The sequence below is a fragment of the Hypanus sabinus genome, chromosome 4 (genome assembly GCF_030144855.1).
Source record: "Hypanus sabinus isolate sHypSab1 chromosome 4, sHypSab1.hap1, whole genome shotgun sequence".
NCBI classification, from domain to species: Eukaryota; Metazoa; Chordata; class Chondrichthyes; order Myliobatiformes; family Dasyatidae; genus Hypanus; species Hypanus sabinus.
Genome location: NC_082709.1, coordinates 158,422,449 through 158,447,451, shown reverse-complemented (window position 1 = coordinate 158,447,451; position 25,003 = coordinate 158,422,449). Strand labels below are relative to the sequence as shown.

Here is a 25,003-nt window from a genome sequence, read left to right as displayed (position 1 = left end):
GAAACACTGACAGCTTGTCACATCTTCCACTGTTGGAAACTAAAGAAGAAAAGTCTGCATTCTGTGACCCAGGAGAGATGTTTCACACATCACTAGTGGATCAGTTGCTGATATCTAATTCTGAGGTACAAAGAGAAACAAGGAATAACCCGACATTGTTAAAAGTCTATAACATCACCCTGCAAGGATGGCCAACTCCTGGTAATCCTGCATTTCCAGAGCTCTCAGTGAGACGAGACCAACTGTCTATGTGACAAAGAACCCTGACATGTGGATCTAATATTGTGGTTCCCTCTAAACTACATACCAGAGTGTTAGAGAATTTGCATGAAGGACACCTGAATACAGTCAAGATGTGAAGCTCACCCGTCGGTCCACTGTTGATGGCAGAGCTGTTCTTCAAAGTGCCCCAGATCACATCGATCATCCTGATCAAACCACTCAAAAACAGCAAAAAGAATCTAGAATCCAGGAACGTTTGCAACATTAATGTCAAAGTCTCCCAAAACAAGTCCACAGCCTCGCTGTTCAATCCTTGTGACGTGGATCCCAAGGCTCGTGCACTTTCCTCTGACAGCCGCTCGTGAGCGGGAGAGGAAGGCCATGAAACCCTAGCAGACAGTACCGACCACCCGTCCATCCTCCGCTCTCGTCCTCGTTGACTTCAGCCTTGCTCGATGTCTCAGTTGGAGCAAAGCAATGGAATTAGTTGAACATGGGATCACGCCAGGATGAGTAGCAGAATCATAACCCTCGACCCACAGGCTCGTAATGAGTTAGCTATTACCGTGAATCCAACCTTTCAGAACAAAATATAACTCTGCAATGTGTGGGGAATAGTGATGAGAAGGAGAAGGTAATTTCAAATAAATAAATACGCCCAGGATAAATATGATTCGGGTAAACACAACACAAAAGTTTGAATGTCCCTTTAAGGGAAAATGAGACTATCATTTGTATGAACACTGAAAATTCACCGTTTGCCAGGTATCAGTAACATAACTCACAGCAATATAAACTTAAATTAGAATTGTATGGACAGAATATTTTAACTGTAACAAACAAGATAAAGAAAGGGTTCCATCACACACATATAGTGTGCACGTAATTATTGGAGCTCATGATTGTGTAATCAACCGAATTTGCTTCACTTTATTTGCTCACGGTACTGAACAATTCTGGCGGAAAACACAGTCCAAGTGAAACATCAATTAATATCCAAACCATTGTCTGCACGATGATTTTCCAACAGCAGTATCTATCCTTAAGAAGGTTCTGTGAGCGTTTCAGTATGTTCTTCACTCATGTTTGTCGTCCCTCTCCCTCTTCTTCGAGCTTCTTCCAGAAAATGGCTACCCCAGATCCTTCTAGAATGTTCTGGGCATCCTTTTAGCCAAATGCTAACATGACAAACCTTGTCAGCTAAGACAACAAGCCTAATTTGTCAATCAACTGAATTACTCAATTAGAAAAAAAAAACAGCACAATACAGGCCCTTCGGCCCACAAAGCTGATGTGATTTAATTAAAGAAACACATTGCATTTTGATAAAATCTGCAGAAAATAAAGTACCCAACAGTATATTTCTACTAATAAAATGAAGCATGGTCTTAAACCAGGGATATACATGTATTTGAAAGCAGTAAAAAAGTCGTTTGATGAACTGGCTGCAGAACGTCGCCGTTGGTCGCGTTCTTCACTGGCACCATCTTGAAGGAATAATTTTGGTACTTTAATTTAATTTTGGTACGTTATTGTCACCAAACAATTGATACTAGAGCATACAATCATCACAGCGATGTCTGATTCTGTGCTTCGTGATCCCTGGAGTACAAATCAATAGTAAATATAATAAAAATTTAAATTATAAAATCATAAATTAAAAAAAGGGAAAGTAAGGTAGTGCAAAAAAAAACGAGAGACATGTCCGGATATTTGGAAGGTACGGCCTAGATCCGTTCAGCAGTCTTATCACAGTTGGAAGGAAGCTGTTCCCAAATCTGGCTATACAAGTATTCAAGCTCCTCCCTGAGGGAAGAGGGACAAAAGATGTGTTGGCTGGGTGGGTCTTGTCTTTGATTATCCTGGCAGCTCTGTTCCGATAGCATGTGGTGTAAAGTGAGTCCAAGGATGGAAGATTGGTTTGTGTGATGGGCTGGGCTATGTTCATGATCTTGTACAGCTTCTTCTGGTCTTGGACAGGACAACTTCCATACCAGATTGTGATGCACCCTAGAAGAATTCTTTCCACGGTGCATCTATAAAAATTAGTGAGGGTTTTGGGGGACAGGGCAAATTTCTTCAGCTTTCTCAGGAAGTAAAGGCACTGGTGGGCCTTCTTGGCAGTGGACTCTGCTTGGTTAGACCAAGTCAGGTCATTTGAGATATTAACCCTGATGACTTAAAGCTTTTGACCTGTTCCACCTGCGCACAACCATTGTAGATGGGTCGTGCGGTCCGCTACTCCTTCTGAAGTCAACAACCAATTCCTTCGTCTTGCTGACGTTGAGGGATAGGTTATTGTCTTCGCACTATGCCACCAGGTTCTTAATTTCCTCTGTATTCAAACTCATCATTACCCAAGATACAGCCTACAATTGTAGTGCCATCAGCAAACTCGTATATTAAGTTCGATGGAGGTTTGGCTACACAATCATGGGTGTACAATGAGTACAGCAGGGGGCTGAGTACACAGCCTTGTGGGGCACTGGTGCTCAGAGTGATTGTGGAGGAGAGCTTGTCCCCTATTTTTACAGCCTGGGTCCTGTCTGTGAGGAAGTTGAAGATCCAGCTGCAGATCTGGGTGCTAAGACCCAGGTTCCGGAGTTCAGAAATCAGTTTATTTGGAATGATGGTATTAAAGGCAGAGCTGTAGTCAATGAAAAGGAGCCTTACATATGCGTCTTTATTCTCCAGGTGTTTCAAGGAGGAATGTCGTGCCAGAGAGATGGCATCTGCCGTTGACCTGTTGCTCCGAAAGGCGAATTGCGAAGCGTCGAGGTTGACCGGTAGGCTATGGTTGATGTGATTGATAAAGGAGTTTATTCCTTCCATAGATGCTGCCCGACTTGCCCAGTTCCTCCAGCATTTTGTGCGTGTTTGTGGCATTTACAGTATCTATTGTGTTTTAAATTTATTCGCTGTTTTTCCAACTGCCTTTTGTGGAGTCCAAAATTTGCTCATAGTCGTTCAAGGCACAATGTCACTAGACGCTGCCCATTGACAACAAACAACAAAAGCTGTTTCACTGAATAATTTTACAATCCCATTAAGGGTTATTGTTGCTTTAAACTTCGGCTATTATGATATGACAGCATTTTTGAATTATTATTGCAACACGGTACGAAGTCTGAGACCATTATAAACAGCCAGAGTAGTTCAGATATGACAAATTATGTACTAAATTATAAACTAAATTACTGGAGTCAATTTGTTCTTTGTGAAGTCAGTGGATTTCATCATCTGTAGATTTTCTCGAGATTGTCACTGAACTCGCCTGTTAGGTGACAATAGGCTCGTTACAGGGAGTGGTCGATAGTGTTGCAAACTTTGGCCGTTAAGGCGCCGAGGAGATTGTTACTATTTTTCTGAAAGTTCGATCGTTGCTAACTTTACGAGAGGAGCGAAATGTAATCCGGCGACGGCACCCTATTTTATAGTCCGAGGGAAATAATTACAAATCGCAGGTAATTCAACATCGATTCTTATTCCTTTATTCTGACATTTTTGTAATGTATCCGAAAGAAAAGTCCTAATGAAAGCTGCCGGTTTAATCTCTCAACAGCAAACTGATGTAGGAGACGATAATAAAATATATTTCAGATACTTTTGAATCTCCGGGTAGATCGTAGTTTGTTTTGTTTTTGCATGACGCCAAATGTCGAATGAAAATTGAAGATCCGTTGGGAATCTTTCTGGGTCTCTTGTGCTCGGGGATTGTACCTTTACATTTTGTAACACACGAATAAACTGCAAAGCTCGACAGAAGCAACAGCTCCCGCGGAATCATGAAGTACATACAAGACATTTTTTTTAAAGTCATTCAAATTGTAATTTATACAGCGCTTCTTTTAGTGTTTATGTATCCAGGGATAAACAGAGGGAAAAAGTGGGGACTATCCTTTTTGTTCGCGTCAAGTCTGATTTGAATTGCTGTCTTTTGACACTGCCAGTTAGTCATCGGAATATATTAACGAACGAAAATGCTTCGCAATTCTTCGCAGCTCAGGGTATCGAGGGAATAGCACATCTATTTTGCAACAAAAACATGCCGGATCTGCGGAGAGAAATGGCAATAGACGATTCGGGTGTACTGCAGACGCCGATCGTCCATTTTCCTCCACAGATGCTACCCCACCCTCAAATTTACTTGGTTCACCTGTGACACATCTCTCTTCTTTCCTGATCTTTTGTTCTCCTTCTCCAGAGACAGACTATCTATGGACATTCTTTACAAATTCACGGACTCTCACAGTTATCTTGACTATACGTCTTCTCTCCCTGTCACCTGAAAAATTGTTAATCCCTTTTCTCAGTAACTCTGTCTCCACCACATCTGTTCTAGAATATCAAGGAGTTGTCGTTTATCAGAAAATGGGGCTTCCCTTCCACCACTCCACTATCAACGCTGCCCTCACCCATATCTCTTTGATTTCACCTGTGTCTGACTCCATCCATTCCACAACTTGTCATAACAAGGATAGGGTTTCCCTTGTCCTCACGTACAGTAACACCCCACATGCCTCCGTATCCAGCACATCATTCTCTGCAAATTCTACAATATCTAATAGGATCCTACTACCAGGCACAACTCTCTCTCCTACCCCATAACCCCCTCCCCACTTTCCACAGAAAACACTCTCTGTATGAATTCCTTGTCTACTTGTTGCTCTCCATAGACCTCCATCCCGGCACTCATCCTTGCAACCATGACAAATGCTACACTTGCCCCTACACCTCTTCCCTCACTACCATTTAGAGCCCATCCAGGTGAGGGAACTCTTCACCTGTGAATTTCTTGTGGTCATTTATTGTATCAGCTGTAACCTCCTCTACACTGATGAGACCTAATGCAGATTGGGAGACTGCTTCAACAAGCACATTTGTTCTGTCCTCCCCAAATCCCAGTGACACCCATTTGAATTTGACACTGCTATTTCCATTCCAGCATGTTGGCCTATGAACTCCTGCCATGACGTGGCCAAACGAAGTTGCAGGAGCTACAGCTCAAACTCCTGGGTAAACCACAACATCGATTTCTCAAACTTCACCATGATTCGCTGGTTTTATTCCCCTTTTTTATTTCCATTATTCTGGTGCCTGACTTAATCTGTTGCTTCCGCATTTATGTGTGCCAATGTCACTTCATGATTTTCAGTTACCAAGCCACACCTCCTCCTAACCCCTTTCTTTTCCCAATTTCTATCCAGCTCCACAGTAGCATACTCATCTCTACCACCACAGTCACCCCACTGAAAAATAATTAGCTCAGTTTATCATCCCATTCCCACAGTTTCAGCAAGGAAGAAAGCCTATCCCTCTACCCACTTATGAATTGTGAGATATTTGAAGATATAAACATATTCATAGTTTAAAAAAAATCCCCACCATCATGTCCCACTGCTGTACCATTGCCTTTTGAAGACTCTCCTTTACTTTACTTTACTTTACTGTCACCAAACAATTGAAACTAGAGCATACAATCATCACAGCGATATTTGATTCTGCGCTTTGCGCTCCCTGGAGAACAAATCAAAGTAAATATAATAAAAATTTAAATTATAAATCATAATTAGAAAATAGAAAAGGGAAAGTAAGGTAGTCAAGTCAGGTCCAGATATTTGGAAAGTACGGCCCAGATCCGGGTCAGGATCCTTTCAGCAGTCTTATCATGGTTGGCAAGAGGCTGTTCCCAAATCTGGCTGTATGAATCTTCAAGCTCCTGAACCTTCTCCAGGAGGGAAGAGGGACAAAAAGTGTGTTGGCTGGATGGGTCGTGTCCTTGATTATCCTGGCAGCACTGCTCCAATGGCATGCATTGTAAAGTGAGTCCAAGGATGGAAGATTGGTTTGTGTGATGTGCTGGGCTACGTTCACGATCTTCTGCAGCTTCTTCCGATCATGGACAGGACAACTTCCATACCAGGTTGTGATGCACCCTAGAAGAATGCTTTCCACGGCGCATCTATAAAAATTAGTCAGGGTTTTAGGGGACAGGCCAAATTTTTCAGCTGCCAAATTTTTTCAGCTATATTCTTTCCTCATATATTGTATTTGCTTTTATCCATACTACCTTGATTGATGGAAAATTAGCAGAATTACCATGGACATTCCTTTCGATGGTAACCAGATTCCAGTCCTCCAGAAGAACCTTATTTGGATCTGTGGAAAATATGGTCAAAGTTTTCTCTTTGAATGGAGTGGAATGGAAGAAAGTAGCATCCATCATCAGGTTCCTCCACCATCAAGGCTATGCACTTTTCTTATTATTACCATCGAGCAGGAGGTACAGGACCCTCGGGTCCCACACCACCAAGTTCAGAAACAGTTATTGGCCTACAACCATCAGGCTCCTGAACCACTGTGGATATCTTCATTCACCTCAATGCTGAACTGATTCGACAACCTACCGACTCACTTTCAAGGACACTACTCCTCACGTTCTCAGTATTATAGTTTTATAGTTTTTTATTTGCACAATTTGTCTTCTTTTGCCCATTGGTTGTTGTCAGTCTTTGTTTATGTATAGTTTTCCATAAATTCGAATGTATTTCTTTGTTTTCCTTTAAATGCCTGCAAGAAAATGAATCACAAGGTAGTATATGGGGGCATGCATGTACTTTGATAATAAACTTAATTTGACGTCAAAGCCGTCAGGTTGAAATTGTTTGCCTTAGATTTATTTGAATCATTTAAATTTCAGATTTGCTGAAAGGAAGTTTTAAACAGACCGATGGGCAAGGGAGCACAGCAACCTTCCAATATGAATGACCAATGTAAAATCAAAGTGCCTCTTTACTTCAATTCCAAGCAGCTCCTTTACATGTTTCTGGTATCGCTGACACTGCTTGTGGTAATTATAAACTTTCAGCTCATCAAGGTGTGTAAAATGGTATTCTGAAAAATCGATTGAGTAAACTGAGCATGAAGGAACAATATTTAAAAGCTTTTCTTTTTAACATCAGATCCAAGAGGAAAGGATCAGATTGTTCACAGTTCTGTTGTAGCCATTATGACCAGGAGCTATGTTTCTCCCTGTTCACCTTGGTGGTTTATGAGAGCAGGGAGAGGTCCCAGATGCTCTTTTGGAGCATCTACCGAGAGATGTATGAGAATGTCATGCCCTTTTACCGCATTCCTTTTTAATTACATTTCAAATATAGGCATTTCAATGTCGCATTGGGATCTGGGTAGTGAGGATACGTCTTCCTGCTGAGCGTTAAAGCATTAGTGGGAAGCAGGCATTTTGATTCATGCTCCCCATGTCCTTTGGTTTAGCAACTAAGGGCAAGTGAGCTAATTTTATTGTCCTAAGATTATCCAGTTTTAAATCTCTTAAATAACACAATTGTAACCTTGACTATACTTTCAGGTCACTTGACCAGTAATGTGGTGTCATCATAAAGCCCCACCCTGTTGTTTTTTTACTTTTGCCATACAACAGAAGTTATTGAGCAGTGATCAGGTATAGAAGCACTGTGTAGATTGTTTTCTTTTCTCTCACCAACTCTGGAATTCTGTAATACCTTTACCCAGACAGGAACTCACTTTGGGGCACCTTCAGTCTGATAAGTTTTCAGAAGTGCCACATTACTTGAGATGGGTGTTTCTTATGGATGCTGCAATCCTCAAAGGAAGGCACAACTTCAGTAACCCTGTTCTTCTCTGGTCTCAATGTGACTTCATCAAGAAGACAGTGGGATTCATTTCTCTGGATAGTCTCTCTGAATTCCCTTGTGGTTGACAGTTAAATCTCCTAGGAACAAACTTACTCCCTAATCTCAGATGCCAACATAAAATATTCAATACTGAATTATTTTTCTTTCCACAGTCAGATATACATTCACTTTCTCAATCAGACTCCCAATGGAGCAGGTATCCACCTCTAAAGAATTATTCCACAATACAGCAAGACATGGAAGTGCTGAAGCCTGATTGGACACACAAGCTGTTGCAGTACGGCTACCAGAGTCACAGCTTTACCCCTGAGGAAAGATCAGAAGGTGCAGCTGTATTGAAAATGATTGAGTGGCCAAAGCCTTCGAACTCCAGTGTGCCTTTCCGGAAAAGCAGCAACCCATCACTTACGCATTTTGTTATTTTGAATTCTGGAAAGAATTTCTATGTTGGAGATCAGCTGCAGGTGATGTTGCGTATGTACGATTTTGAAGGAAATCCGAAGCAATATGGGGGTGACTATCTCCAAGCCCGGATCCACACTCCAGAGTTGAAAGCCGGTTCAGCAGGAACGGTTATAGATCACCAAAATGGAACTTACCACATCAATTTTACTTTATTCTGGCCAGGAAAAGTTCAAGTGTCTGTTTCACTGGTTCATCCCAGTGAAGGGATCCAGGTACTTTGGAGACTTCGTGAAGAACAGCCATTTAGAGTGCTTTTGAGAAGTCACTTCAAATATGGGGCTATTTCAGAGACTACAATATGCAATGCATTTTTACCTCAGACTAAACCACTTTGTAACTTTACTGACCTCAGGACTGGAGAGCCTTGGTTCTGTTATAAACCAGAAAAGCTTTCCTGCTCTTCTCGTGTCAACTATGACAGAGCAGGATATGCAAAACTGAATGTGAAAGGGGAAGATATTAAATTTTTTCAAAGGTATGTTATTTATTTCCTTTCAATTATAACTTAGTTTCTTGATTTAGTAAAACTGTAGCAAGATTGCTATGCTGACAATTTTTCTTTTTGGTCGTGTATAATCTGGATCAGTGGATAAATGTGCTGAAAATGGCAAATGTAATTTAATGCAGACAAGTACAAGATGTTGCACTTTGATATGACCATCGAGGGTAAGTCTTGCACAGAGAAGGGTAAAGCACTGAGGTGTACAGTAGAACAAAGGGATCTGGGAATACACGTCAATAGTTCTTTGGAAGTGCTGTCACAGGTTGATGGGGCTGTAAGATAAGCTTTTGGTACATTGGTCTTCAAAAATTGTAGTATTGAGTACAAAGTATTGATGCTATGTTAAAGTTGTATAAGATGTTAGTGAGGCCTAATTTGGAGTACATTTGCAATTTTGGTCACCTACCTATAGGAAAGATGTAAATAAGATTGAAAGAGTACAGAGAAAATTTACAAGAATGTTGCCGAGTGTAAAGGATCTAAGTTATATGGAAAGATTGAATAGCTTAGCACTTTACTTCTTGGAACGTTTGGAAATTTGATAGGGATATATAAAATTATAAGGGTAATAGTTAGGATAAATGCTAGCAGGCTTTTTTCACTGAGGTTGGGTGGGATAATGACTAGAGATCATGGGTTAAGGGTGAAAGGTGAAAATTTAAGGGGACCTTCTCTCAGAAGGTCATGAGAATGTGGAACAAGTTGTCAGTGCAAGTATTGCATGCAAGCTTGATTTCAACGTTTAAGAGAAGCTTGGATAGATACATGGAAGGTAGAGATATGGAGGACTGTGGTCCCAGTGCAGGTCAAAGGAAGTAGACAGTTTAAATGGCTCAGCATAGGCCAGATGGGCCAAAGGGCCTGTATCTGTGCTGTACTTTTCTATGACTCTGACTAATTGATTCTCAAAGATTTAACCTCGATGAAAGCCTGCATCTCCAAGTCACCACCCAGCTAACAGGTGTCACCTGCTACACATTTCCAACTCATCACCTGCAGCCTATTTAAACCCAGCTCTCATCCACAGTCCTTATTCACCCATCGAATCAGCCAGTCACAACCAGCTGCTCCTAGTCACTGTAACCTTGTTGCTTTGTTGTGTTAAGTATGGGTTCCCTCTTGTTTTGTGGCCCCTCATAGCTTGTTATTTTGCAGGAAAAGTTATCGCCCACTGCTAGGTCATCTCTGCTGCTCTGCATTTCGGTCAATCCTCCTGTATATTTCGTGACAGATGAGTGAACCAGTGATTGACCTGCAGAGCTTGCTATCCTAAAGAAAGTAATCTGTTGACAGGCACACGCAATCCTGAAGCAGCAGGAAGCTATTAACACTATATTTCTCCATTTCAGTATAACAATCCCACGACACTCAACCTCCTCCCTGATTCCGGTGCCTGAACATTTCAGCTGATCCCCAATGCCAAGCTGCGACTTCCTGTCCCAGCTGACCCTGCATTTCAAGCTCCAGCTTTCTCTGTATGTTACAGACTGAGCCAAGACTGCCCTTGTGTTTCTCTCATGATTAGGTGAGCTCTGACCTGCACTGCTGTGAATTGGGACAATAAAACCCCCGTTCGCAATGAATGTGAAGATTTCACAACCTGAGATGCGCTGGATTCTCAACCATCCATGAGGTACTGGTTGGATGCTTCGCATGCACCAATGCTCATGCTCAGTTCTGTGGAATTTAGGAACCTCGTGGCAGAGTGCGGCTGGAATGCAGAAGCGATGCTGGCAGACTACCATTACGGCCTCTCAGAGCACTTGAAAGAAAATCTTACTACCCAAGAAATGCCCACTAACATCAAAAGCCTCATCACTCTGCCTCTTCTAATTGACAAGTGTCTTATGAAGCAACTCTGCAGATAATCAGCTAGAATCTCAGTTCCATTCCCAGAACCATTTCAGGCTGCAGGACCTTCTTTACCAAAGCCTCCAGAAACCAGGTAGTTAGGGAGAGCTCCCTTAACCCTTACCTGCCCCCCCCCCCCCCCCCAACCACCAACAGTGTGAGCATCGGCAGAGAAACAAATTGAGCATTTACTGCGGTACTCCCAATCACCCATGCATCAAATGCCTCCTGCATCTAGGAAGATTGAACCACCAGGAAGGGACAAGGGACGTTCTAAACGTTAAGCTCCCTCCAGTCCTTTGTTCCTGCACATTAGTATGAGCTCCTGCAGACATTGGAGAGCATCCTGAGTCCACCCAATACCTCCTGATTGACTGACCCAACACTCCTCTCATCTTGTTACCCTGGCTCTCCATTCATGACCCTCACTTCATCTAGTCATCGGGTTTACTGCTGAGCCGGAGACCCACCTGCCTGCCGCCTTAGTTGACCTTTCCCTACAAATCCTTGGCAACTTCAGACAAGTTTTCCAGGATGACCTCCAGTGGACTGTTGGAGAAAATAGAAATAGTCACCATAATTATCAGACTTGCCTTCAATGCTATTCTTGAAAGCCCTCATAAATGGATGATAAATGAATGCAATATGTTGTATCATAAAACTTGTTATTTCCTTTCGGGTTCTTATGACCTCCAGTGTGGGAGTTAGACCTTTATCATCTCAAACGCAAGTGTCTTCACACTGTAAATCAATGCCCTCAAAGCACCTTGTGTTATTGGACATGGCTTAGGTTCAGAGCATCTCCTTGCTGCAGGCTGAGTGTGAACACACTGAACTACCCTTTGGGACTCAAACTCATGACTCATAGACATTTGTTCTTCAGATGTATCCGCATTAGTATCAAGTAAGTTGGCCTTTTTCTGCTCCATGTCAATATAGGGATTCTCACCATAGAGCTGTTCTGCTGGAGAATGTTTAGCACTTGAAGCCCTTAGCACTTTGGCCATCTTGGCTGCTATTTCTTCTTGCAACTTAAGCTGCTCCATATTTCTTTAAAGCTGTTCCACCTGTTCTTCCAGAGAGTGCTTATCTCTCAATATTTGCTGTCTTGTGTATCACTCAGCTAAATCAGCCTCCATTTGAATGTGTACAAATGTGGTGTCAGATGCATGGTTATATGCTGCACACACTTCAGGTGTGCTGATTTCAGTCTTATACATGGTCACAGCCTGTCCTGAGGCTTTGTAAATATTCTCATTTCCTCCAACAAATTGACCTTCAACATCGCGAGTTTGTTTAATTTCTCTTAGTCTTGGCTTCAAGGACACTGCTTCCAGCTGGACTCATGTTGTTTTCCAAGTGTGCAAACCAGACAAAACAACATCAAATTCAATTCAGCTTTTCAACAATGGAAGCAATTCAATTCTTCAACTTTTCAACTGAACCAAGTGATCAAACTCTTAATACAAACACCACTACACAGCTTACAACTTTATTTAGTCCAACTGGACAGGCAACACTGGCCATTTGAAACAGTGTTTCAAATCCAAACACACAGCATATATCAACAAAAGGTCATTACTTGCCATAAGCTGTCCCAGGCTGCAGTGATCCTAACTTCTTGGATACATTTGAATGCTGATGCATAGAATCAGAGAGGACAGGAAAATTTTTAATTGGGGAAGGGCAAAATATGAGGCTATAAGGCTAGAACTTGCGGGTGTGAACTGGGATGATATTTTTGCAGGGAAATGTACTATGGACATGTGGTCGATGTTTAAGGATCTTTTGCAGAATGTTAGGGATAAATTTGTCCCAGTGAGAAAGATAAAGAATGGTAGGGTGAAGGAACCACGGGTGACAAGTGAAGTGGAAAATCTAGTCAGGTGGAAGAAGGCAGCATACATGAGGTTAAGGAAGCTAGGATCAGATGGGTCTATTGAGGAATATAGGGTAGCAAGAAAGGAGCTTAAGAAGGGGCAGAGAAGAGCAAGAAGGGGGCATGAGAAGGCCTTGGCTAGTAGGGTATAGGAAAACCCCAAGGTATTCTTCAATTATGTGAAGAACAAAAGGATGACAGGAGTGAAGGTAGGACTGATTAGAGGTAAAAGTGGGAAGATGTGCCTGGAGGCTGTGGAAGTGAGCGAGGTTTGACTATGAAGGAGGTAATCGATAAATTTACTTTTTAACCGGATTAACTTTCAGCAATTCATCCAGCTGCAAGTCTGAAGGACACCATATGTTGCTGATTATTGTCGTCTTAAGTTGTATGTAATGTTGTTCATAGAGGGAGTGAGCATGATTATACTGCATTTGTGAATTGCATACAGTAAACAGTAAGTGCAAACAGTAACAGTAATTAAAGAGAACACAAGGGAACAACAATAGAAAATGATTAAGTGAAATTGCAGGAACAAAGTTGATAAAACTTCATGCAGGTAATTGTACATTGGAAATAAGTATTGAAAGAGATTATATTTATGGAATGTGGTACAATTTTAGAAATCCACAGGAAAAGCCAGATCCTTGCTTATACAATGGATTTGGTTATATAGTTAATTTGCTGACATTTCATGGAAATATTTGAAAAGGTATAACTGAGTAACAAGTATATATTTTAAAAATATATAGAACAAATTAGAATGCTACTAACACTACTACACAATGAAACTATACTGTATCAGTTCCTAACAATTATTGACAGAGGAATTCATCCAGTGTATGCTGCTGTGTTCTTTTGATTGACCATAAATGAACAAAATCAGCACAGATACCTAGTGTGGATAGTGGATAGTGGATTGCCTTTCTGCACCTTGGCAAGGATCTTAATTTTTTTTAAAAGGCAGAAGTATCAAAAATCACTGCTTTTAGAATTGGTTTACATCAGCACAAATGCATAACATAACACAAGCATTCGCAACTGATGCTATTTGAAAACTGTTCACACTAAGTATGGTGTAACGGTGAACAAGTGCACACAACTGACACTAGTTGGAACCTGTTCAGCAACAATTTCCTGTCCCAGTTAAGTGGCAGAGTGTCCCAAATAAACAAAGGGAATCCCAGCTACTTTCTTGGTTAATTTTTGTTCTTTAAGAGTTGTCCCAAATAAGGGTCTGCCCCATTTAACTGTCGGCCCATTAACTGGACTTAGAATCTAAAAGTGGCAGGTCACGTTGAGAAAAATGTTCAATGGACAAAGATAATCCTAGGCATAAAAATAAAAGAAGTTCAACTAATATTTTCATAAATTATGATTTTGGCCTCAATTGAAGAACCGAGTCCAATTCTGGGCTCAAGGGTTTGCTGCTCCAAAGCCATGTGAGCCACATTAGGTACCCAGAGAGATAGTGACAGGAGAGGGTGCAGCTAAGAATTAGTAGAGATGATAGAAAAATAAGCATTTTACAGATTAAATGAGAAGAAAAGTTTGCCTTTGTTGAGGAATTGGCAATGGAATGTGAAGGTTCAAAACAACTGGCAAAAAGGCCACAAATACCTTGAGAAAAATATTTACCTGCAGAATGGCTTTAATGCACTGCCTAAAAGAGTAATGGTACAAAAATGTCAAAAGGAATTTGAATATACAGTATAATTAAAGTGAAAATATTGCTGAGCTGGTGGCTAAAGCATAGATAGGGAATTTACTGAATAAGTCTTTCAAGTAGCCCGTATAGATATAGCTTGTTTTGATAACAGTAGTAGTGAGGTGGGGGATGGCATTAAACTGGAAATTAGAAATGCATACAATAAAGGAACAGTAGTTATAATGGGTGACTTCAATCCACACATAGATTGGATGAACCAAATTGGTAAGGGTACTGAGGAAGAGGATTTCTTGGAATGCATACGGGATGATTTTCTGAACCAACATGTCAAGGAAACAACTAGAGAGCTGGTTATTCTAGATTGGCTATTGAGCAATGAGGAAGGATTAGTTAGCAATCTTGTTAGCAACCTTGGGTAAGAGTGACCATAATATGGTGGAATTCTTCATTAAGATGGTGAGTGACATAGTTAATTCAGAAACAAAGGTTCTGAACTTAAAGAAGGGTAACTTTAAAGGTATGAGACCTTTAAAGGTTTGAGGTATGAGGTATTAGCTAAGATAGACTGGCAAATGATACGTAAAGTGTTGATGGTCGATATGCAATGGCAAGCATTTAAAGATCACTTGGATGAACTACAACAAGTGTTCATCCCAGTTTGGCAAAAGAATAAACCAGGGAAGATAGTGCACCTGTGGCTGACAAGAAAAATTAGGGTTAGTATCAATTCCAAGGAAAAAACATACAAATTAGCTAGAAAAAGTGGCACACCTGAGGACTGGGAGAAATTCAGGGTCCAGCAGAGGAGGACAAAGGGCTTAATTAGGAAAGGGAAAAAAAGATTATGAGAGAAAGCTGGCAGGGAACATAAAAACTGACTGTAAAAGCTTTTATAGATATGTGAAAAGAAAAAGATTGGTTAAGACAAATGTAGGTCCCTTACAGTCAGAAACTGGTGAATTGATCATGGGGAACAAGGACGTAGCAGACCAAATGAATAACTACTTTGGTTCTGTCTTCACTAAGGAGGACATAAATAATCTTCCAGAAATAGTAGGGAACTGAGGGTCTAGTGAGATACTGAGGAAAATACATGTTAGTAGGAAAGTGGTGTAAGGTAAATTGAAGGGATTAAAGGCAGATAAATCCCCAGGGCCAGATGGTCTGCATCCCAGAATGCTTAAGGAAGTAGCCCAAGAAATAGTGGATGCATTAGTGATAATTCTTCAAAACTCCTTAGATTCTGGATTAGTTCCTGAGGATTGGAGAGTGGCTAATGTAACCCCACTTTTTAAAAAAGGAGGGAGAAAGAAACCAGGGAATTATAGACAGATTAGCCTGACATCGGTGGTGGGGAAAATGCTAGAGTCGGTTATCAAAGATTAGATAACAGTACATTTGGAAAGAGGTGAAATCATCGGACAAAGACAGCATGGATTTGTGAAAGGAAAATTATGTCTGATGAATCTTATAAAAGTTTTTGAGGAAGTAACTAGTAGAGTGGATAGGGGAGAACCAGTGGATGCAGTATATTTGGATTTTCAAAAGGCTTTTGACAAGGTCCCACACAGGAGATTAGTGTGCAAACTTAAAGCATACGGTATTGGGGGAATGGTATTCATGTGGATAGAGAATTGGTTTGCAAACAGGAAGCAAAGAGTGGGAGTAAACGGGACCTTTTCAGATTGACAGGCGGTGACTAGTGGGTTACCGCAAGGCTCAGTGCTGGGACCTCAGTTGTTTACAATATATATTAATGATTTAGACGAGGGAATTAAATGCAGCATCTCCAAGTTTGTGGATGACACAAAGCTGGATGGCAGTGTTAGCTGTGAGGAGGATGCTAAGAGGATGCAGGGTGACTAGGATAGGTTAGGTGAGTGGGCAAATTCATGGCAGATGCAATTTAATGTGGATAAATGTGAGGTTATCCACTTCGGTTGCAAGAACAGGAAAACAGATTGTTATCTGAATCGTGGCTGATTAGGAAAAGGGGAGGTGCAACGAGACCTGGGTGTCATTGTACACCAATCATTGAAAGTGGGCATGCAGGTACAGCAGGCGGTGAAAAAGGCAAATGGTATGTTGGCATTCATAGCAAGAGCATTCAAGTACAGGAGCAGGGAGGTTCTACTGCAGTTGTACAAGGCCTTGTACAAGGCTGGAGTATTGTCTGCAGTTTTGGTCCCCTAATCTGAGCAAACACATTCTTGCCATAGAGGGAGTACAAAGAAGGTTCACCAGATTGATTCCTGGGATGGCAGGACTTTCATCTGAAGAAAGATTGGATCGACTAGGCTTATACTCGCTGGAATTTAGAAGATTGAGGGGAGATCTTATTGAAACATATAAAATTGTAAAGGGATTGGACAGGCTAGATGCAGGAAGATTGTTTCGCATGTTGGGGGAGTCCAGAATGAGGGGTCACAGTTTAAGGATAAAGGGGAAGCCTTTTAGGACCGAGATGAGGAAAAACTTCTTCACACAACGAGTGGTGAATCTGTGGAATTCTCTGCCACAGGAAACATTGGCTACATTTAAGAGGAAGTTAGATATGGTCCTTGTGGCTAAAGGGATCAGAGAGTATGGAGAGAAAGCAGGTACAGGGTTCTGAGTTGGATGATCAGACATGATCATACTGAATGGGGGTGCAGGCTCAAAGGGCCGAATGGCCTACTCCTGCACCTATTTTCTATGTTTCTATGATAACAAGAACACACCTGTGGCATTCTAGTGTGAAGACATTTTGTAACTGCACTGGGTTCATGGTGAATACTTGCTTGCCTAAAGATTGGAACTCACCATCTTTTGGTGTGCTGAACTTGTGCCATCTACAACACTGACATTTACCTGGATCTCCTGATAAGTTCATGAAATTAGACAATTGCTGTTAAAAGCAACACAATGTGAATCATGAGACCTGTGTTGTTCATTATGGGGGATGTACAAGAAACCCTCAACTACCTTGTTAGTGTCACTGCAGATTAAAGTAAGAGAATAGTCAAACATGTTTTTGAGCTATATCTAGTAAGCATTCCCTTTACGTATTGATGCAATGACTTATTCTATGAAATTTTTCCATTTACAGTAAAGTCAATCTCAAGAAGCCTTTACTTCCCAGTACCAGAGATTATGTAACTGTAAAACCTTCACCTCAGGCACGTAAGATTATTTTTATTCATTACTATTAAGTTAATACTTTGGTAAGAACTACAAGTCCTCAGCCATTCCAAACAAAATATAAATATCCATGTAGTTATTTCCTGAATTCTTTTAGCATTTTATGTTCAGCTTGATTAAGGCATTTAAAAATTATCCAGCCAAATATATTTATGAATTCACATAGGATTTAAACTGAGGCAAAATTTCCGTTCTATACAAACCATTCAGCAACATGAATTATATTAAAGACATGGTTATGAGGGTGTATTTTACGAATTTTACTTAGTATTATTTATGATGGATTGGTTTGATTTCTCATTGGACTCCAGGATGTAACATTATGCTCTGTGTATTTAGAGCCAGATTTCCCCAACCTTTGTTGCAGCTACAAAGAGGGTGAGAGATGGATGGATGTAGACCATCTCCGTGCTCTACAGCAAGCTTAAATGTCACTTCTATTGACTTGACCTGATCACTTTGACAAAATCAAGCATTTTGCAAATCCAAATATTGAATTCAAGAGGAAGGAAATATCAGCTTGGAGGCTACCCAGACAGAATATGAGGAAATGCTCCTGCACCCTGTGTTGGGTTCCTCATGACAGTCATGTCAGAATGGGAATGGGAGTCCAAACTGAAGTGGATGGCTGCCTTTTGTGGTGGACAGAGCAAAGAGATGTAATAGTCCCCCAATTTATGTCAGGTCTCACCAACGTAGAGGAGGCTGCACCAGGAGCACCTGTTACCATAGATAACCCCTGACATTAGAAACATAGAAACCCTACAGCATAATACAGGCCCTTCAGCCCACAAAGTTGTGCCAAACATGTCGCTACCTCAGAAATTACTAGGTTTACATATAGCCCTCTATTTTACTAAGCTCCATGTTTCTATCTAAAAGTCTCTTAAAAGACCTTATCATATCTGCCTCCACAACCATTGCCGGCAGCCCATTCCACGCACTCACCACTCTCTGAGTAAAAAACTTACCCCTGACATTTCCTCTGTACCTACTCTGCAGCACCTTAAACCTGTGTCCTCTACTGGCAACCATTTCAGTCCTGGGAAAAAACCTCTGACTATCCATACGTTCAATGCCTCTCATCATCTTGTACACCTCTATCAGGTCACCTCTCATCCTCCGTCACTCCAGGGAGAAAAGGCTGAGTTCACTCAACCTATTCTCATAAGGCATGCTCCCCAAACCAGGCAACATCCTTGTAAATCTCCTCTGCACCCTTTCTATGGCATCCACATCCTTCCTGTAGTGAGGCGACCAGAACTGAGCACAGTACTCTAAGTGGGGTCTGACTAGGGTCCTATATAGCTGCAACATTACCTCTCGGCTCCTAAACTCAGACCCACGATTTATGAAGGCCAATGTACCATACGCCTTCTTAACCACAGATTCAACCTGCGCAGCTGCTTTGAGCGTTCTATGGACTTGGACCCCAAGATCCCTCTGATCCTCCGCACTGCCAAGAGTCTTACCATTAATTCTATATTCTGCCATCATACTTGGCCTACCAGAATGAACCACTTCACACGTATCTGGATTGAACTCCATCTGCCACTTCTCAGTCCAGTTTTGCATCCCATCATTGTCCAGCTGTAACCTCTGATAGCCCTCCACACTATCCACAACACCACCAACTTTTGTGTTATCAGCAAACTTACTAACCCATCCCTCCACTTCCTCATCCAGGTCATTTATAAAAATCACAGAGAATAAGTGTCTCAGAACAGATCCCTGAGGCACTCCACTGGTGACTGGCCTCCATGCAGAATATGACCCGTCTACAACCACACTTTGCCTTCTGTGAGCAAGCCAGTTCTGAATCCACAAATCAATGTTCCCTTAGATCCCATGCCTCCTTACTTTCTCAATAAGCCTTGCATGGGGTACCTTATCAAATGCCTTGCTGAAATCCATATACACTACATCTACTGCTCTTCCTTCATTAATATGCTTAGTCACATCCTCAAAAAATTCAATCAGGCTTATAAGGCACAACCTGCCCTTGACAAAGCTATGATGACTACTCCTAATCATATTATACCTCACCAAATGGTCATAAATCCTGTCTCTCAGGTTGTTCATCAACTGACCAACCACTGAGATAAGACTCACTGGTCTATAATTTCCAGCGCTATCTCTACTCCCTTTCTTGAATAAAGGAACAACATCCACAACCCTCCAATCCTCTGGAACATCTCCCGTCCCCATTGATGGTGCAAGGATCATCACCAGAGGCTCGGCAATCTCCTCCCTCACCCCCCACAGTAGCCTGGGGTATATTTTGTCCAGTCCCGGTGACTTATTCAACTTTCTGCTTTCTAAAAGCTCCAGCACATCCTCTTCCTTAATACCTACATGTTCAAGCTTTTCAGTCCGCTGCAAGTCATCACTACAATCACTAAGATCCTTTTCCATAGTGAATCCTGAAGTAAAGTATTCTTTATGTACCTCTGCTGTTTCCTCTGGTTCCATACACACTTTCCCACTGTCACACTTGATAGGTCCTATGCTCTCACATTTATCTTCTTGCTCTTCACATAATAGTAGAATGCCTTGGGGGACATTCTTGCAGGTGAAATGTCATCTCACCTGGATGGATTCTTTAGAGCCTTGGTGGTGAGAGAAGAGGTACAAGGCAGGTTTGACATTTCTCATGTAAGCACCAGAAGAGGGATCTGTGGGGAGGGGTTGAGTGAACAATGAACTCATATAGAGAGCAATCACTGCAGAAAGTGGGCAGGGAGGGAGGGAGAGTTGTGCATGACGGAGGACCTGTTGGAGATGTCAGAAGTTACAGAGAATGGTGTTTTGGATGCAGAGGCTCATGGGGTGTTAGGCAGGGACAAGGGGATCCCTATCTCTGTTATGACTAGCTGGAAGAGGTAAGAGCAGATGTGTGGAAATGGGAGAATGTGTGAATGTAGCATTGATAGTGGTGGAAGGGAAGACCATTTTCTGAAAAACAGGCAAATCTTGATGTCCTAGAATGGAAAGCCTCATCTGAGAGCAGATGTGGAGGAGTCAGAGGAACTGAGAGAAAAGAACAGTATTTTTACAAGTAATAGGGTGGAAAGAGGTTCAGTCAAGATAAATGTGAGTGTCAGTGATTTGTATAATAGATAATTTGTCTCCAGAAGTGGAAACTGAGAGATCAAAAAAGAGGGAAAAGGAGTCAGAGATGGACATTTAAAGGCAGTGTGGATGTTGGAGGCAAATATGATGAAATTCATTAGATCAGCACCAATGCAGTCATCAATGTAGTACAGATTGAGTTAGGGAACATTGCTGGTGTAGACTTGGAACATGGACTGGTCCAGGTAGCTGACAAAAAGGCAGGCATAGCTGGCTTAGAGAAAGTGAGAGGAGCCAAAAGAGAGATTGTTGAGGGTAAGTGCAAGTTCCTCCAAATGGAGGAGGGCGGTATTGGAGGAAAACTGATTAGGTCTGTTTTTCAGAAGGAAGCAGTGAGTTTAGGAGCCTTCCTAATGGGGAATGGAAGTGAATGGGGATTGGACAGCTATATTGAAAATAATATGGTCAGGGACATGGAACTGATCAAGAATATGTGAAGTGTCTCAGATGTAGGTGGGAGGGACTGAACCAAGGGAAAGAAAATGGAATCAATGTATGTGGACACAAGTTCAATGGGGTTGGAGTAGACAAAGTCAAAGGGCTTATCAGGGCAGTTAGGTTTGTGAATCTTGAATAGGAGGTAGACATGGGCAATGTGGGATATGGGAGCTGTGGTGGCAGTAGATGGGAGCTCTCCAGTGGTGAGGGGAGTGAAGGGCAGTATATTCAGAAGGGATGAGGTTTGAGTAGGTGAATGGAGTTGTATAGTCAAGATGGATGATGTCACGTACACAGTTAGAGATGGAAATCAAGTGTGCCTAAGGCCAAAGTGGAACGTCTAAGAGGAGGAAGTGGGTTGAAGAAGGAGAAAGGGGTGGGGAATCCTTGCCCAAGAAGTAGGCCCAGAGATGCAAGTGATGGAAGAAGAGCTTGGTGTCATCACTAGGTCTTCACCAACATCTCAAGTGAAAGATGGGTGAGCAATAAATACTACCCGCACAGAGAATCCCACCACCAGTCAATGAATAAAACCAAACTTCGTGGTAACTGCTAAATAAACTTCTTGGAAGATGTCACTGCCATTGAAACTGTGACTAACCAATTATGGTTGCATTACTAGTCCAATGTACATTACACCACAATGTCTGTACTTCTGTTCACTTTATTCTTAGCTGCAGTTCCTGGTAAATGTGTCCGGGGAAAACCAATGATATCACCATCTGGCTTTTATTACAAGAACCAGTGGATGTCATCAAGCTGCAAAATCCGTCGTTTTGACACTGCTGTAAACACTACGGACTGTCTCCGAGGGAAGAAGATGTATCTGATTGGAGATTCCACAATGCTCCAGTGGTTTACATACTTGACTCGATTTCTTCCAGGTTAATCTGACTATCTTATTTTGGTGGATTATACATTGAATGCATATGTTATATTTGAGATTGGTCTCTGATATGGCAGGTTATATAGGAAATGCTAGAGATACAGGCCATTCAGCTCATCAGTTCACTGTGGTGATAATACTCATACTTGTGTCCTCTCACAAAAATCAATCAACAGAAACTTCTGCACCCTGCACCCTCATTTGTTTGTCCAGTCCCTCATTCAACGCATCTTCTACCTTTTTGAATCACTCCCCATTCTAATTTTTCACAACTCTGTTGCCAAAGAAGTTCCTTCTGAATTCCCTTTGAAATATCATGTGACGATCTGAGCAGAGTCTCAGAGAGGCAGCCCTTAAGGTCCTCCAGCACCCAGGCCATGCCCTTTACCTCACTGCTACCAACAGGAAGCGGGTACAGAAGCCTGAAGGCACACACTCAGCTATTTAGGAACAGCTTCTTTCCTTCTGCCACCCAATTCCTAAATGGGCATTGAACCCTTGAACACTACCTCACTTTTTTAATATATGTTATTTCTGTTTTTTGTGATAAGTAGGTGAGAAAAGGCCAGAGTGGGGAAAAGAGGAAGCGGGGAGGAGGATTTTGTTTTTTTACCAGAAGGAAATATCAATAATCATGCCATCAGGTTGGAGGCTACCCAAATGGAATGTAAGATGTTGCTCCTCCATTCTGAGAATGGCCTCATCTTGGCAACGTGTCCAAATGGGAATGGGAATCGAATTAAAATGTTTGGCCATTGTAAGTTCCACTTTTGGCGGATGGAGTGGAGATGCTCGACAATGTGTCCCCAGTTTACGACTGATCTCACCAATGTAGAGGGGATCAAACTGAGAGCATTGCACACAATAGACAACCACAGTAGAATTGAAAGTGAAGTGTTGCCTCACCAGGAAGGACTGTTTGGGTGCCAAATGGAGGAGAGGGAGGAGGTGAGTGGGCAGGTGTAGCACTTAGGATGCTTATAGGGATAAGTGACAAGAGGCTGGTTAGTGGGGAGAGATGAATGAACAAGGGGACCTTGGAGGGAGTGATCCCTGAGGAAAGAAGTGTGGGGGAGGGGGAGGTAAAGATATATTTAGTAGTAGGATCCGTTTAGAGATGCCAGAAGTTGTGGAGGATGATGTGTTGAATGTGAAGTCTCATGGGGTGATAGGTAAAGGCAAGAGGAACTCTATCACTGTTCAGGCAGTGGGAAGATGGAGGCAGTGCAGTTGTTTGGAAAATGGAGGAGATGTAAGTGAGGTCAGCATCAATAGTGGAGGCAGGGAAGCCTCGTTCTTTGAAGAAGGCGAACATCTCTGATGTCCTGGGAACAGATGTGGTGGAGGCAAAGGAATTAAGAAAAGGGATAGCATTTTTTTTTTACAAGAGATAGGGTGGGAAGAGGTATGGTGAAGACTGCTGTTGTATTTGGTAGGTTGATAACAGATGTCACTTCATAGTTTGTGAGATTGAGGAAGGGGAGGGAGCTGTCATTATTGTATGTCTCTTACTACCAAATGCAAGGATCCTATGCCAGGTTAGTATCTCTCAGCTCCTTAATTACATTGACAAGGTGTTAAGTCATTTATTCTATTTGGTGCTGTAAGCCTGAAAATCATTTTACTAAATGATGGCCAGCAAGTTACATTTATTTTATTCCTTTTAGGTCTGAAAGTATTTGACCTTGGCTCTTCTGGAATTGCCGGCCCTCTCCTTGCTGTGGACAAAGAGCACAACATCATGGTGGAATTTCGTGTTCATGGACCCCCAATCCAATTCTACAATATTTGGAGCCAGCTATTGCGGTACACTTCAAATAAAATAGATGAAGTTAGAGGAGGGAAAGATACAGTCATAGCAATTACCTTATGTGTCCATTTTGCCTCTTATCCAATAGAAGTGTACATTCGGAGGCTGCAGTACATCCGGAGGTCAATCCTATTGCTTTTGGGCAGGAGTCCAGATACAGTAGTGGTAATAAAGACGGCTAATGTACGGGCCCTTACACCATCCTTCAGTCTACGCCAGAGTGATTGGTTTTCCTATCAGCTTGATTTAGTATTGAGGAGGATATTTGCAGGCATGAATGTAGCATTTGTAGATGCGTGGGAAATGACCATAGCCCACTACCTGCCCCATAACATACACCCTCATCAACTTATTATAAAAAATGAAATGGATGTATTTCTTTCATTTGTCTGCCCATCTAAAAAAGGTTGATAGACATTTGAAGAATATATCAATGTTTGCTTTAAGATAAATCATCTTTGAATTTTCCACAGATAGGGAGTATGTACTGGATACAATCAAACTGTTTTGTTATGTATAAATAATCCTATGTTCTTTCATGTTCCAGTATTAGTGGGAATTCTGTATGGAACTCAATACAATATGCAGGCATTGTTTCCATTGGCTATCCACTTATCATCAAATAAAAATGCTTTGCTGTGCATTCCCAATGTTTTCTGTTTTAATTTCAGATTTCTGACTCAGCAATTATTTGGTTTTCACACATTCTAATGAACTAGTTTGCTAGTGCTACTAGGGAGGATTCAGAGTAGATTGACAGAGTGGTGGAAACCAGAGTAGCAGGACAGAGGGATTGAAAGGAAGAGAGATGGCTAGACATGCAAGATCAGACAGGAACAAGTTTATAGACTCAATAGGACAGACTGATTGAAATATTTCTGTTTTAATGCTAAGAGTATTATGACTGAAGGTGATGAACTTAGATTTTAGATCAGTATATGGAACTATTTTGTTTTAGCCATTAAAGAAACTTAGTTGAGTGAGGGATAAGGATGGATATGTAAAGGTCCAGTGTTTTGGTGTTTTATAAAAGAAAATAAAAGCAGATGGGTGAGGTGACAGTTGTGCAATTAATGAGGGACAACATCACAGCTGCACTCGTAACGGAGGGCTCATCCACTGAGTCTAAATGCAATCACACTACTAGATTATATTACCTACCTTTGAATAGTCATCAGGACATTGAGGATCAAATATGCAGGCAGATTAGAGAAAGATGTGAAACAACAGGGTTGTTGTAGTGTGCGACCTCATATCGGCTGGGATATCTTTAGTGTAAGAGGTTTAGACAGG

The 25,003-nt window shown here is 41.6% G+C and overlaps 1 protein-coding gene across 1 annotated transcript; it reads left to right on the top strand.

The window, feature by feature from the left end:
* The first annotated feature begins 383 nt into the window (after positions 1 to 383).
* On the top strand, positions 384 to 24,121 carry LOC132392180 (NXPE family member 3-like). The gene is made up of 7 exons (XM_059966026.1): positions 384 to 583; positions 2,917 to 3,008; positions 5,168 to 5,238; positions 8,051 to 8,838; positions 17,353 to 17,426; positions 21,689 to 21,898; positions 23,568 to 24,121. The coding sequence occupies exons 1-7, from the start codon at positions 384 to 386 to the stop codon at positions 24,119 to 24,121; spliced, it is 1,989 nt and encodes a 662-aa protein (XP_059822009.1).
* The last annotated feature ends 882 nt before the right edge of the window (positions 24,122 to 25,003 follow it).